Source organism: Lepidochelys kempii, chromosome 1, assembly GCF_965140285.1.
Source record: "Lepidochelys kempii isolate rLepKem1 chromosome 1, rLepKem1.hap1, whole genome shotgun sequence".
Lineage (NCBI taxonomy): Eukaryota > Metazoa > Chordata > Testudines > Cheloniidae > Lepidochelys > Lepidochelys kempii.
In genome coordinates, this window is record NC_136380.1 from 260,709,939 (window position 1) to 260,723,562 (window position 13,624).

The following is a 13,624-nucleotide window of genomic DNA, read 5'->3' on the forward strand; positions in this document are numbered from 1 at the left end:
GTGCTGGAGAGGTTTTAGCTGGGGCTGAACGTGATAGCCAGTGGTGTTCTGTTATTTTCCTTTTGGGGCCTGTTCTGTAGTAGGTGATTTCTGGGTACCTGTCTCGCTCTGTCAGTCTGTTTCCTCACTTCCCCAGGTGGGTACTGTAGTTTTAAGAATGCTTGATAAAGATCTTGTAGGTATTTGTCTCTGTCTGAGGGACTGAAGCAAATTCGGTTGTATCTTAGGGCTTGGCTATAGGCAATTGATCACGTGATGTGTCCTGGATGGAAGCTGGAGGCATGTAGGTAAGTATAGCGGTTAGTAGGTTTCCGGTATAGGGTGATGTTTATGTGACCATCACTTATTTGCACTGTAGTGTCCAGGAAATGGATCTCTTGTGTGGACTGGTCCAGGCTTAGGTTAATGGTGGGGTGGAAATTGTTGAAATCCAGGTGGAATTCTTCAAGGTCCTCCTTTCCGTGGGTCCGTATGATAAAATTCATTTGCAAATTTAACACCATTAATTTGGGCTTGAATAGGGACTGGGAGTGGCTGGCTCATTACAGAAGCAGCTTTGCCTCTCCTGGAATTGACACCTCCTCATCTATTGTTGGGAGTGAACTACATCCACCCTGATCGAATTGGTCCTGTCAACACTGGTTCTCCACTTGTGAGGTAACTCCCTTCTCTTCATGTGTCAGTATATTTATGTCTGCATCTGTAACTTTCACTCCATGCATGTGAAGAAGCGAGGTTTTTACCCACAAAAGCTTATGCTCAAATAAATCTGTTAGTCTTTAAGGTGCCACCAGACTCCCTGTTGTTTTTGTAAACACTATCTTGGACTTCTAGTAATTTTCCACTAAAAAGGGGGGGGGGGGGAAGGAACGACTGTCAAGACTAGGAAACAAAAGATTCCCACCTTCATCTTTTTTAAGGCTGGGGAGTAAGGCAAACAGACTCTTCTCCATTGCCTTCCTGCCCAAGAAGACAGGCTGCTGAAAGCACCTGAAGAGACAAAGGAACTAAACTGAGGGAAAGGCAAGGGCTGAATCTAGACTGAGGCTATGGCTACACTATGAGGCTTTTAGAGAGACAGCCATGCTGCTAAAAGGCACTGCTCTTTGTCGGCAGGAGAGAGCTCTACTGCCAACAAAATATTTCCACCCCCCCACAAACGGCACTCCTGAACGACAAAAGTTTTGCCGCCGAAGTGCCAGTGTAGACAAACCCTGACACAGAGGAGTCGAGTCTGTAAAGAGAAATAACTGGAAATCTAAGCTACAGAAACTCTGCATCCTGCCGAGTGTTAACATTTAAGATGAGAAATCACATTTTGTAATCTGTTTCTTGAGTGAATCAGGCTTAGTTTGCATGTTTTGTTTTATTTGCTTAGCAATCTGCTTTGTTCTATTTGCCTTCTCTTATAATCACTTAAGATTTACCTTTTATAGCTAATAAACTTATTTCTTGTTTATAACATAACCCAGTTTGTGCAATTTATAACTGGGGGAGGTGGGGAGGAGAAGTTGTGAATATCTCTCTTCACATTGAAGGAGAGGGTGAATTTTTATGAGATAGCACTGTAGATCTTTCTATACAGCAGAAGACAATATTATCTTGGGTGTGCTTTCCAGAGGGAAGCTGCACTTGAGTGCTGGGCAATTTCCTAGTTGAATTGTCTCATAGAGAGCTGTTTGCAGACTGTGTGATTCTACACCTGTTGCTCCCTACCTGTGCGGATGCTGTCGGAGAGCCTGATTCAGCAAAACAGGGAGAGGTACCCCAGGCTAGTGGAGCAGGCAGGCTCAGTGAAATCCCAGTACATCAGGTGGCAACCCAGAAGGCGGGTCTAACCCATCACAGCTGCATTCCACCCCATAAGTGGCTGCACAGCTGTCGCACAAGTGGTCATTTCAGGATGGAGGGAGACAGACAGCTATCTTATCGTGTTCAATATTCCAATGCCACGGAAAAAATAAGTAATCTACACTAAGAATACAGCTTTGAACTCCAGAATTGTCAATTGGCAACATCTTCCTATTCCTTTTACAGTACACCAGCTTAGAAAAGGGCTGAATGGGGAGCTATTTTTTGTGTTCAATTAACATGTCAAGGGGAAAGGCTGATTCACACTGTTTGCACAATATTTTTTTTTTTTAAATGCAAGTACCCAAAAACTTGACTCTGGAACTAACGAGCTTCCAATAACAGTAAGGCCAAGAACTGAACAGACCATGAACACTCAACTCCTCTCATTGCTAGAAGAGACCCCACTTGGTCAAGGCTCCAGTATACTAGCTGCAGGCACAGTGCACTACTCATTCCCCCTGCTGTACGTGCTCTGGGGGCAATAGAAAATTTGATCTCCAACTCTGACCTTGCACCAGTGGTAACTAAGTAAAAACAAAATGGAAAAAACAGAGAAAAAGAAAGAATTTGAGCCTCTGGTGCCAACAGAATTAATAAAGGCACACCACCCAGTTATTTTAAATCCTCTCTTCATGTACATAAAAGCTTTAGCTCTAACCGTGAGACATTTACATCACACAGTAAAACGCATCCCTCCAACAGGAGGTAGGCAGCCTTGAGAGGGCATTCAAGTGAGCTTAAGTGTACTTGATAACAAATGTTAAAATATGCCACTTTACTCTCCTCCACTTCTAAACAAAATTCCAGTTGGGAACAAGATGCTCTACTCCCAACTCTGTTCTTCTGAGACCACCACCCCACAAATGCACACCCCCAGAACAACATGACACATGCTGGCACTTTAACTTGAGTAGCAGCACCTTGACCTCCTCCAGTACACGGAGCCTAAGCAGTCTTTAGCTAGAGGAAGCAAGGGATGTGGAATATGTAACCCTATGTCTGGAGCTCTCTGCACAGTCGAGGTTTTTAGTTAAATGATGTTAGAAACAAGGCTCATGTTTCAGACAATGGAATGAAGGGTACTGGAAGATGAGCCGGCACTACAGGCACTAAACAGCTGCTTCTATGCCCTCCACAAACAGCTTCTCCAATTCACATCACTGTACAGCTGGAGGAACCAGGAACTGGAAAGTATTTCAGTTACCACATTTCTTTCACACACTGCCAAGGCCCTCCAGATGGCAAACAGGGGCTAGACGCAAACCAGAGTCTCAAGAAGTGAGAGGACATGAGATCACCTAATCCAGCTCCAAGCCTCCTCCTGGCTTCTGTGACTAAACAGCATATCTAGGATGTCCGATGCCTGTCTGTCTCCTCATTAAAGGCTTTATGAGAGAGACATGACTGAGAGTATGTGTTTCTGCAACAGTAGGGGATAGGGAATAAGACCGAGTACCTGAGCATTTTCACAGGCAAGGTGCATGGGGAAGAGGTATGGAGAGGGATAGGGAACCTGGACATTCCCAGCGTTAAAAAGGCAGAGAGTTCTGTACTACAGAGCTCAAAGTAGACACACCAAGCTGCCCTCAGTGTGAGCTCCCTATTGGAGCAGAGGCTGGCTATGTGGCATGTTCCATTTCCAGAGCTAAAAAGGGAATTTTGTTTTGAGGATCTTGGCTTCTCATTTCACAATTGAGCTTTTCATTAACATGCAACCCAGCTTAGGAACATTTTAAACACTACTTTAAAACAGTTATGCCTGATTCATAGAGGACAGACAAACCATGCTGGTAATATGATTAGAAGAAACTGGTTTTAAATCATATTTAAGAACAGTTCTGCTATGATAGTTTCTCTTCAGTACAGACAGGGCTTTTCAGTGATTTGGAGACACCCTCCCTCCCCAAAGGGACATGATTTTCAAAGGGTTCAGCACCCACCCTTTGCAAATCAGGTATCTTAAGGTATCTCAAAAGTTGGTTGCCCAACATTTGAAGAACCCCAAATCACTAGTCAATTTTGAAAATGTAGATTTAATGCTGTCTCACAACTGCAGACAAGGAAAGATACAACGGCATGGGAAAAACAAACTTCTGATAGATATGCGCTTTGAACCTGACAAATATACTGAGACTACTGACGGCACCAGACAGCATTCAGGTATGTAAACTGAACTGGGGAGGTGAAGGCCCTGTATGGAGTATGGGAATGTTTTCTCCTAGGAAAGACTGTTGAAAATATCTGACTACTGGGACAATCTGGTTTCTCCTAAAGGCAACCAGCTTGCTCTGTAGAATTATTTGTACGTGCCCCATAGATAAAAGTAGGGCTCTCAAGCGATTTAAAAAATTTATCGCGATTAATCGTGCTGTTAAACAATAATAGAATACCATTTATTTAAATATTTTTGGACTTTTTCTATATTTTCAAATATATTGATTTCAATTACAACACAGAATACAAAGTGTACAGTGCTCACTTTATTTCTGATTACAAATATTTGCACTGTAAAAAACAAAAGAAATAGTATATTTCAATTCACCTTATACAAGTACTGTAGTGTAATCTCTTTATCATGAAAGTTGAAATTACAAATGTACAATTTTGTACAAAAAACCCCGCATTCAAAAATAAAACAATGTAAAACTTTAGAGCCCACAAGTCCAATCAGTCCTACTTCTTGTTCAGCCAATTGCTCAAACAAGTTTGTTTACATTTGCAGAAGGTAATGCTCCCTGTTTCTTGTTTACAATATCACCTGAAAGTGAGAACAGGAGCTTGTTTGCATTGAACTGTTGTAGCTAGTGTCGCAAGAATTTACATGCCAGACGCACTAAAGATTCTAATGTCCCTTCATGCTTCACGCACCATGCCAGGGGACATGCGTCCATGATGATGACGGGTTCTGCTTGATAACCATCCAAAGCAGTGTAGACCAACGCATGTTCATTTTCATCATCATGAATCAGATGCCACCAGCAGAGGGTTGATTTTCTGTTTTGGTGGTTTGGATTCTGTAGTTTCCGCATCAGAGTGTTGCTCTTTTAAGACTTCTGAAAGCATGCTCCACACCTCATCCCTCTCAGATTTTGGAAAGCACTTCAGATTCTTAAATCTTGAGGCGAGTGCTGTAGCCATCTTTAGAAATTTCACATTGGTATCTTCTGTGCATTCTGTCAAATTTGCAGTGAAAGTGTTCTTAAAATGAACATGTGCTGGGTCATCATCCTAGACTGCTATAACATGAAATATATGGCAGAATGTGGGTAAAACAGAGCAGGAGACATACTATTCTCTCCAAAGGTGTTCAGTCACAAATTTAATTAACGCATTATTTTTTTAACAAGCATCATCAGCATGGAAGCATGTCCTCTGGAACAATGGCTGAAGCATGAAGAGGTATATGAATCTTCAGCGCATCTGGCGCATAAATATCTTGCGACGCCAGCTACAACAGTGCCATGCGAATGCCTGTTCTCACTTTCAGGGACATTGTAATTAAGAAGTGGGCAGCATTATCTCCCATAAATATAAACAAACATTTCTCTTAGCGGTTGGCTGAACAAGGAGTAGGACTGAGTGGAGTTGTAGGCACTAAAGTTTTACATTGTTTTGTTTTTGAGTGCAGTTATGTAACAAAAAAACCTATGTTTGTAAGTTGCACTTTCATGATAAAGAGATTGCACTACAGTACTTGTATGAGGTGAATTGAAAAATACTATTTCTTTTGTTTTTACAGTGCAAATATTTGTAATAAAAATAATATAAAGTGAGCACTGTACACTTTGTATTCTATGTTGTAATTGAAATAAATATATTTGAAAATGTAGAAAAATATAAAAAATATTTAATACATTTCAGGTGGTATTTTATTGTTTAACAGTGCGATTAATCGCGATACATTTTTTTACTCGCGATTAATTTTTTTGAGTTAATCGTGTGAGTTAACTGCGATTAATCGACAGCCCTACATAAAAATAATCACAGGTAGACATGAGTTACTAGTATCCAAGAGAATAGCAAAATCCATCAAATCAACCCAATCTTCCCTTTTAAATTTGGTGGTGGAATTTTAAAAAGGGGGTCTCTCAAGCCACCAGGAGCAGATCACAGCCTTACACTGAAGTACTCCAGCTAACAGAGTGATGTTGACAGGTTTTCATTACACAAACTTAGAGTTGACAAACTGTCTTATGATTTTAGATGGGGAAGGCACTATCATTTCAGTGTACACCCCAGGGAATCCTCTTCCCTACCTCCCCTGCCCAAAGAGATAACATAACCACTTTTGGTTTTAGCTGACAATAAAGAGGTGTGTGCGATGGGAGAGGTTTCTTAAAGAGGAAACAGTTGGACTGCCCCTAAGGCTTTTAGGGGAAATGCAGAGAACACCAAAAATAACTCACACCTACTCTTTGGTGCTCCCTTGTTTGCTTGCTCCTCATGCACATGCAAAATGTCACCCAGTTCAGAGTCACCAAATTATTCAGCCCCATTTCTACCAGGCATCTTTGTGTATGTTCAAAAAGCTGTTCCCCATGACTGGTACGGAGAAAGTAAATAAAGACGTGTTATTTACTCCTTCTCATAACACAAGAACTAGGGGTCACCAAATGAAATGAATAGGCAGCAGGTTTAAAACAAACAAAAGGAAGTATTTCTTCCTACAATGCACAGTCAACCTGTGGAACTCTTTGACAGAGGATGTTGTGAAGGCCAAGACTATAACAGGGTTTAAAAAAGAACTAGAAAGGTCCATCAATGGCTATTAGCCAGGACGTTGTCCCTAATCTGTTTGCCGGAAGCTGGGAATGGGCAACAGGGAATGGATCACTTGATGATTACATGTTCTGTTCATTCCCTCTGAAGCACCTGGTTGGCCACTGTCAGAAGACAGGATACTGGGCTAGATGGACCTTTGGTCTGACCCTGTATTGCCGTTCTTATGTTCTCCAAACCTGATTTAGTCATGCACACATTAAGTTCAGTTTTGCAGTATACTTACCTCATCCATTAACATTACCATGTTACAGCGTCTGCAGATCTTTTCTCCCTGCAACAGAAACTGCTGTTCCCCACAGATTCCTACTAAATGTGTTTCAAACAATCCGTCCAAGGTAGGAACAGAGCTACCTTGCTGCCCTGACATCTTGTATGCATGGAGTAGAAATCTTACCAAGTGTGTGGATATGGACAGACTAATTCACAACAGCCACACGAGAGTTATGGGGAGCTGACAGACAAGAATGGAAGCTCTAAAGGCAGGAAGCCTGCTAAGAGTGATTACCAGAATGTGCAGAGTATGTAAGGCACTTCTAATATGGCACTCACTCTCCAAAAGGCTTTCATAGCAAGCAGTACAGCCACTGTATTTTGAGTACACTTAAAAAAACTTGTTGCCAACACTGCTTCTTGGTATTACAGGTAGCCCTAATACTTTAGAAGGCAGTCTGGTGAAATGGGGTGGGGCTCTCACATCTAGCATTTTTTATGCAGAAACTGAGGGTCAGATGTTTCAACCGGTACATAAACCACCTCCCTTCATTCACAAGCAGGTGACAGAAATGCCCAGAGAGAAGAAAAAAATTTAAATGATACTTACGCGGCATGATCCCCTGGCTCACCAGTTCCTCCCGTGTCCGTCGCTGCTGGAGCTTCAACTGCAGCACTGCAGGATGGCAGAGAGAGAGGAGAGGGGGAAACAGATCAGTCGGAGACACCACAACATGGGGCACATTTTCAAATACACTGTATTTTCCTCTTCTGACTCCAAAATAAGTGAGAACGGAAGAGAGAGCCCACTCCTCCCACCTCACTCATCTGCACTCCTGCAATTGCAGAAGTGGCCTTAAGCAGCAAGGTTTCCGTATTCGCTGTGGGTGATGAGGAGAGGAAGTTGCAAAGGGTCTTGGCAGGACGATAAAAATCCGCAAAGCAGAAAAGCCAGGCCTGTTTCTCAAGAAGCTGTAGAGCACCATGTTCTCTCTCCAAACCATGAACATTTAAAAACAAACAAAATATGGACTGACTGTGCTCCAGTAGGAAGGGTCCAACACTAAAATACCAAACAGCCCCTAAAATTGTAATTGCCCATGTATCGATTATTTTTATATAATATCTTGGTCACTAAAATGTATTTGAAGTGCAAGATACATGACTGATTCTCCCCTCTACCTGCAAATTCTGTAGCATCCTCACATCATGTCCTCAAGGTGACATCTAAGGAATATCTAGAGACCCTACCCCAGATTCAAGGGAACCCTTTCACCATTACTGGGATTTTATTTTAGTTTTTGGTGACGCATTAAAATGTTTAATACAAATAAAACTGTTTCAGAGTTTCAAACACAAGCCTTCAACATACTTATTACAACTGCAGCATGCAGCCTTATAGAGGGAGTGGTTCGTCCATTAAAACTATTCATTCAGGAGAGGAGTTGCGGGGGCGTCCATCTAACATCAAAGTACAGCTCCCACAATAAGATGGCCCTTGGAAAACAGAGCTAATACTAATAAATATTGGGTCCTATCCCCTCTGTCAAGGTACTTGTATCTACAGCCTCACAGTAGACAAGCTCTTCCCATTTAAGAAAAGAGCTTTTGCAATTGTTCAAAACAGTCGATACACAGTGTCACATGCTGAATGCCATAGCTCTTTGCCTGGACCCAGAGAAATTGAAAGGCAAAGAAACTGACTTTTTCAGCATTGTCTGCGAGAAGACGGATAAGAAAACCCCAAAACAAATACAATGGAACCACTAACATATGCACATGCCTTACAGACTCATTCATTATTTTATCATAACCCTTGTCCTTCCTCTTCCAATTGCCTCTTTTTTGTCCATCTACCTGAATTTAACCTGTGCACTCTTCAAGGCAAGGATTCATATATTTTAAGGCCAGAAGGGACCATTAGATCACCTAATCTGACTTCCTGTATATTACAGGTCATAGAATTTCACCCAGTTACCCCAGTATTGAGCCCAATAACTTGTGTTTGGCTAAAGCACATCTTCCAGAAAGGCATCCAGTCTTGATCTGAAGACTTCAAGAGATGAAGAATCCACCAGATTCATTATGCTAACTGATAAAAATTTGTGCTTTGTTTCTATTTCAGAAAAAACAACAACGAGGAGTCCTTGTGGCACCGTAGAGACTAACAAACGTATTTGGGCATAAGCTTTCCTGGTCTAGAACCCACTTCACCAGATGTAGGAAGTAAATGATACAGGAGCAGGTATAAATATGTGAAAGGATGTGGGTTGCTTTACCAAGTGTTAGGTCAGTCTAACGATTTGTTAGATTTGTCTAACAAAGTCGATTTGTCTGGCTTCAGCTTCCAGCCATTGGTTCTTGTTACATCTTTCTTCATTAGTTTAAAGAGCCCTTTAGTACCCAGTATTTTCTCCCTGTGAAGGTATTTACACACAAATCAAGTAATCTTTCAATAGACTAAAAAGATTGAGCTCTTTAAGTTTCTTAGCGTAAGGCATCTTCTCTAACCCATTAATCATTTTTGTAGCTCTTTTCTGTATGCCCTCCAATCTTTCACCATCCTGTTTAAAAGGCTGACACTGAAACAGTATGCAGTATTCCAGTACGGTCTCATCAATAATATACGCAGAGGTAAAAAGCACCTCCCTATTCCTACTCACTGCTCCCGTTCATACATCCAATGATTGGAATAGACCTTTTAGATACAGCATCACACTGGGAGCTCATGTTGAGATGCTGGTCCACTATGACCCCTAGATCCTTTTCAGGATATAATCCTCTTTACATTCAGCTGCATTAGTATACATTTGTTTTGAATGGGCCCAACTCAACAAGCGACCCAGATCACTCTGTAGGACTGCCCTAGCAAAATTTGCCCCTCTGCTAATCTTGGTGTCATCCCCACATTTTTTTAAGCCAGCAGTGATTTTATATTTACTTCCAGATAGTTGAAGACATATTGACTAGCATAGGGACGATTCCTACAGAACTCCACTAGAATAACCCTGATTTGATGAGGATTCCCTATTGACATCTCTCAGAGAGCCAGTTAATCCATTTAACATATGCTTTATTGAGATATTCTATACTTCTATTTTTTTTTAAAATTCAGAATATCATGCAGTACTAAATCAAACACTTTACACATGTCTAATTATATTATATCTATGCAGTTATCTTTGTCAACCAAACTGGTCACCCCAAAGAATGAAATAAGGTTTGACAAGACATTTTTCCATAAAACCATGTTGACTGGCATTAATTATAATTCTATCCTTTATTCTTGAATGGTGGAATCCTGTATCAGCTTTTCCATTATTTTGCCCAGGAATGATGCCAGGGTAACCAGCCTATAGTTATCCGGATCATCCCACTTGCTCTTTTTGAATATTGGCACATTAGCCCTCTTCCAGTCTTCTGGAATGTCCCCAGTATTCCAAGATTTATTAAAAATTAACATCGGTGGGACAGAGATCTCCTCAGCCAACTCTTTTAGGCCTCTTAAGTGCAAGTTATCAGGGTCTGATTTAAAAATGTGTATCTAGAAGATATTGTTTAACATCCTCCCTAGTTATTAATGAATTGCAAAGTACTTCATCATCCCCATATGATGAGAGAACACAATCCTGCTTCCTGCCAAATCCACCACAGAAATATTTATTTTACACTTCAGCCTTTTCTGCATTATAACCTCAGCCAAGTAATGGACCTATACAATTTCTATGATTTATTTTGTTCCTAATATACTTTAAAAAAAAACTTCCTTATTGTCCTTAGTTCTGCCAGCCAGGGATTTCTCCCTGACATCTTAAGCGCCCTTATCAATTTTCTACACTTCATGACTTCTAATTTATATCGATTGCTATTTCCCCTTTCTCTGTTAGTTACATGTTGATTTTTAATCTCTAATTGCTGCCTTTATTTTGCCACTGAACCTGGATGGGCTTTTAGTCAAAGTCATCCTGTTCCTTGGGCATGGAATTGTGACTTTTTGTCCATCTAATAATCTTCTCTTAAAGAGCATCCAATCTTCATTCATACTGATCTAAGTTTTTCCTCCAAATCAGTTTTGCTTATAATTTTCTTAATTTTTGAGGAAATTAGCCCTTTTGAAGACATGAATGTGGGTGTGAGAGAGTCACTGTAGTGGTCACATCTAGTCCATCTTTCTCCCATCTCCATGCTCTAGTCAATGCAGAATATTCCCAACAGTATGCTCTCCAGTGCCTTGTCGCACTCTGTTTTAAAGTATTCAAGTGATGGAACTTTCAACAACATATTTGGGACACTACTCCACAGTTCAACAGTGGCTCTCACTAATAAGAAACATTTTCAGATATTCATTCTAAATTTTCCTTTGCTCAAATCTCATTCCATTACTCCTATTAACAAAACCTTGGATTGAACTGAACTCTTCTCTCTCATTTGTTTACTGTATTCAAAAGGCCTAATTTTACAGTAAGAAACCAATCACTGCGAATATGGTTGACTAGAAGGAAAAAAGGACCAGATTTTTAAAGGTACTTAGGCACCTAACTCCCAATGATTCCATTGTGACGTAAGTACTGAAATAGCTTTTAAAATCTAGCCCAACGTCATTTACAGAGAAAAAAATATCCTAAAAGGTACATCCCTTATCAACTGATATCAACAGGAGAGAATACTTCGTCCATGCACACAAAAGATTTCAAGGGTAAAACATTGCCAGCATAAAATGCACTTTTTCAAGGGTTATTCCACAGTTCACTATTTGAGGGGGATGGAAGAGGGAAGGACCCCTCCCCCAGACACCTTTGGCATAAATAAGTACTCTGGATTCCAGGTATTATTGAATTCCATATATTTAGGAGATCACCTGTTCACGTATGCGAGTGTGTGACTCCTATATATAGGGTAACAGATGTCCCTAGAGCCAATTCAAGGCTGTCATTCACAAAGGTCTGCTAAGAACGAGGAGAGTTTTATAAAAGCCATTTACAGCCATGGACTAGTTCACTCCGTTTTCTTTAATATTCAGAAAATGGCACTTCCCCCTATCTCCCACGTATTTAAAATTAATTCAAAATCAAAGATAATAGGGACTAATCTCATTCTCTGTTAAAGAAGAAAGTACATCTAGTGGTCAGAACAGGGGTTTAGGAATCAAAGCTCGGGTGTTCTATTCCCAGCTGCCCCAAAGACTGTACAACACTGAGCATGTCACTTAGCCTGTGTGTCTTATTTTCCCTTTCTGTAAATTGGGAATAATAATGCTTCCTTATCTCACAAGAAGGAGATGAAGTGAGGCTTAATTAAAGTTTGTAAAGGAGTCTGAAAGCCTCTGATGAACGAAATATTATTAAGAAGCTCCAGAGAGAAGGTGGGAGATGGCACAGTGCTCTAGTGGAAGGAATAGGTATGAGTGTGTCTATACTAACAAAAATCGGAGACAATTACACTACAGCTACTACCTGTGGCACTGCACTGATGGTAAAACATAGCACTGATGTTTTTACTACTATTAATCTAACCCTAGAGCTGCACCAGTGCAGAATTACACAAACAAACCCTATTAGACCAGAGCTCAGTAACTCACCTACCAATGGCTGGTAGGAGCTGGAAGCTTAACTCACTGGGGCTGCATCTATTTAGGGAACTCTCCTATTGTTATTCTTGCATTAGTGCAGAGCTGCATCAGCACTAACAATGGTGGGAACACTAGCAAAGGCTGAGTTCAGTCACTTTTACCACCATGTCATCTAACCCAGCAGTAGTGTTTTTCAAATATGCGTATGAGAGTGCAAACTGTCCATTTGTAAACTATATTTAGTGTTTAAAAGTATGACCAGAATTATAAAGACAGTACATCCCCCAGTGTTTCACAAGGTGAAACCACCAAAAAAAAAAAAAAAGAAGAAGATGCTTTCATCACAGCAGACATTACACAGTGTCAAAAGTTTTAAAAAAATACTATGCTCTGAATTATCTTTTTCATTAGAAGAAACAAAGAAATATGTAGATTAAAAGCAAGAGCTATTTAGTGGATAGGCCCTGAGATACCTTGGATATAGGACATTTATTGCTGAAATAATCATATTTCTATACTGCCTTGCATTCTGAAGGATCCCAAAACTATAAAAATTTCACTCACCAGCATTGCAATGAAGTGTAAGCCACCTGTAAAATGAATCAAAAAGAAGGTTACTTACCTTACCTTATATTGACTGGAGTTCAAGAAGTATGGTCCCTAAGGGAATTCACTTTGGTTGCACATGTGCTTGCACCTGAGGCTGCAAGACTCTTCAATAGCAGGTTTCAGAGTAGCAGCCGTGTTAGTCTGTATTCGCAAAAAGAAAAGGAGTACTTGAGGCACCTTAGTCTCTAAGGTGCCACAAGTACTCCTTTTTTTTCTTCAATAGCAGCGTCCAGTGGTCTGCACTTGCATCCTATACCTCCTCATGCACTGAATCAAGAGTATAAGGGGTGGTCCAGACCATCTGGCTCTCCAGTTCCTACTCTACCATGAATCAAACGAGGATCTGAGCAGAGGGGAAGGAGGGAGGGCTGGTCATGGACTACCCATAGGGATCACACATCTTGAAGAACTCCATTTACTATAAGGTAAGTAAACCTTTTCTTCTTTGAGGTCTGGTCTCTAGGGGTATTAGCTATGCTCACTGAGGAAGTGAGTGTGAGGAAGTATTCTGCATCACAGATCTTAGGATCAATGATCCAAAGGAAGCATCCTCAGCAAAAGCTCAAGCCATGGCATAATGCCTCCTAGTAAAGTTGTGAA

At 40.8% G+C, this 13,624-nt stretch overlaps 1 protein-coding gene across 4 annotated transcripts in view; it reads right to left on the reverse strand.

Moving 5' to 3' along the window:
• The window catches only part of MRTFA (myocardin related transcription factor A), a 180,111-nt gene that overhangs the window by 44,166 nt on the left and 122,321 nt on the right, over positions 1-13,624 (reverse strand). For all 4 annotated transcript variants that reach the window (XM_073327045.2, XM_073327034.2, XM_073327035.2 and 1 more), the window contains one exon: positions 7,457-7,522. In XM_073327045.2, coding sequence (XP_073183146.2) covers positions 7,457-7,522 — 66 coding nt within the window. The remainder of the gene's footprint in view (positions 1-7,456; positions 7,523-13,624) is intronic.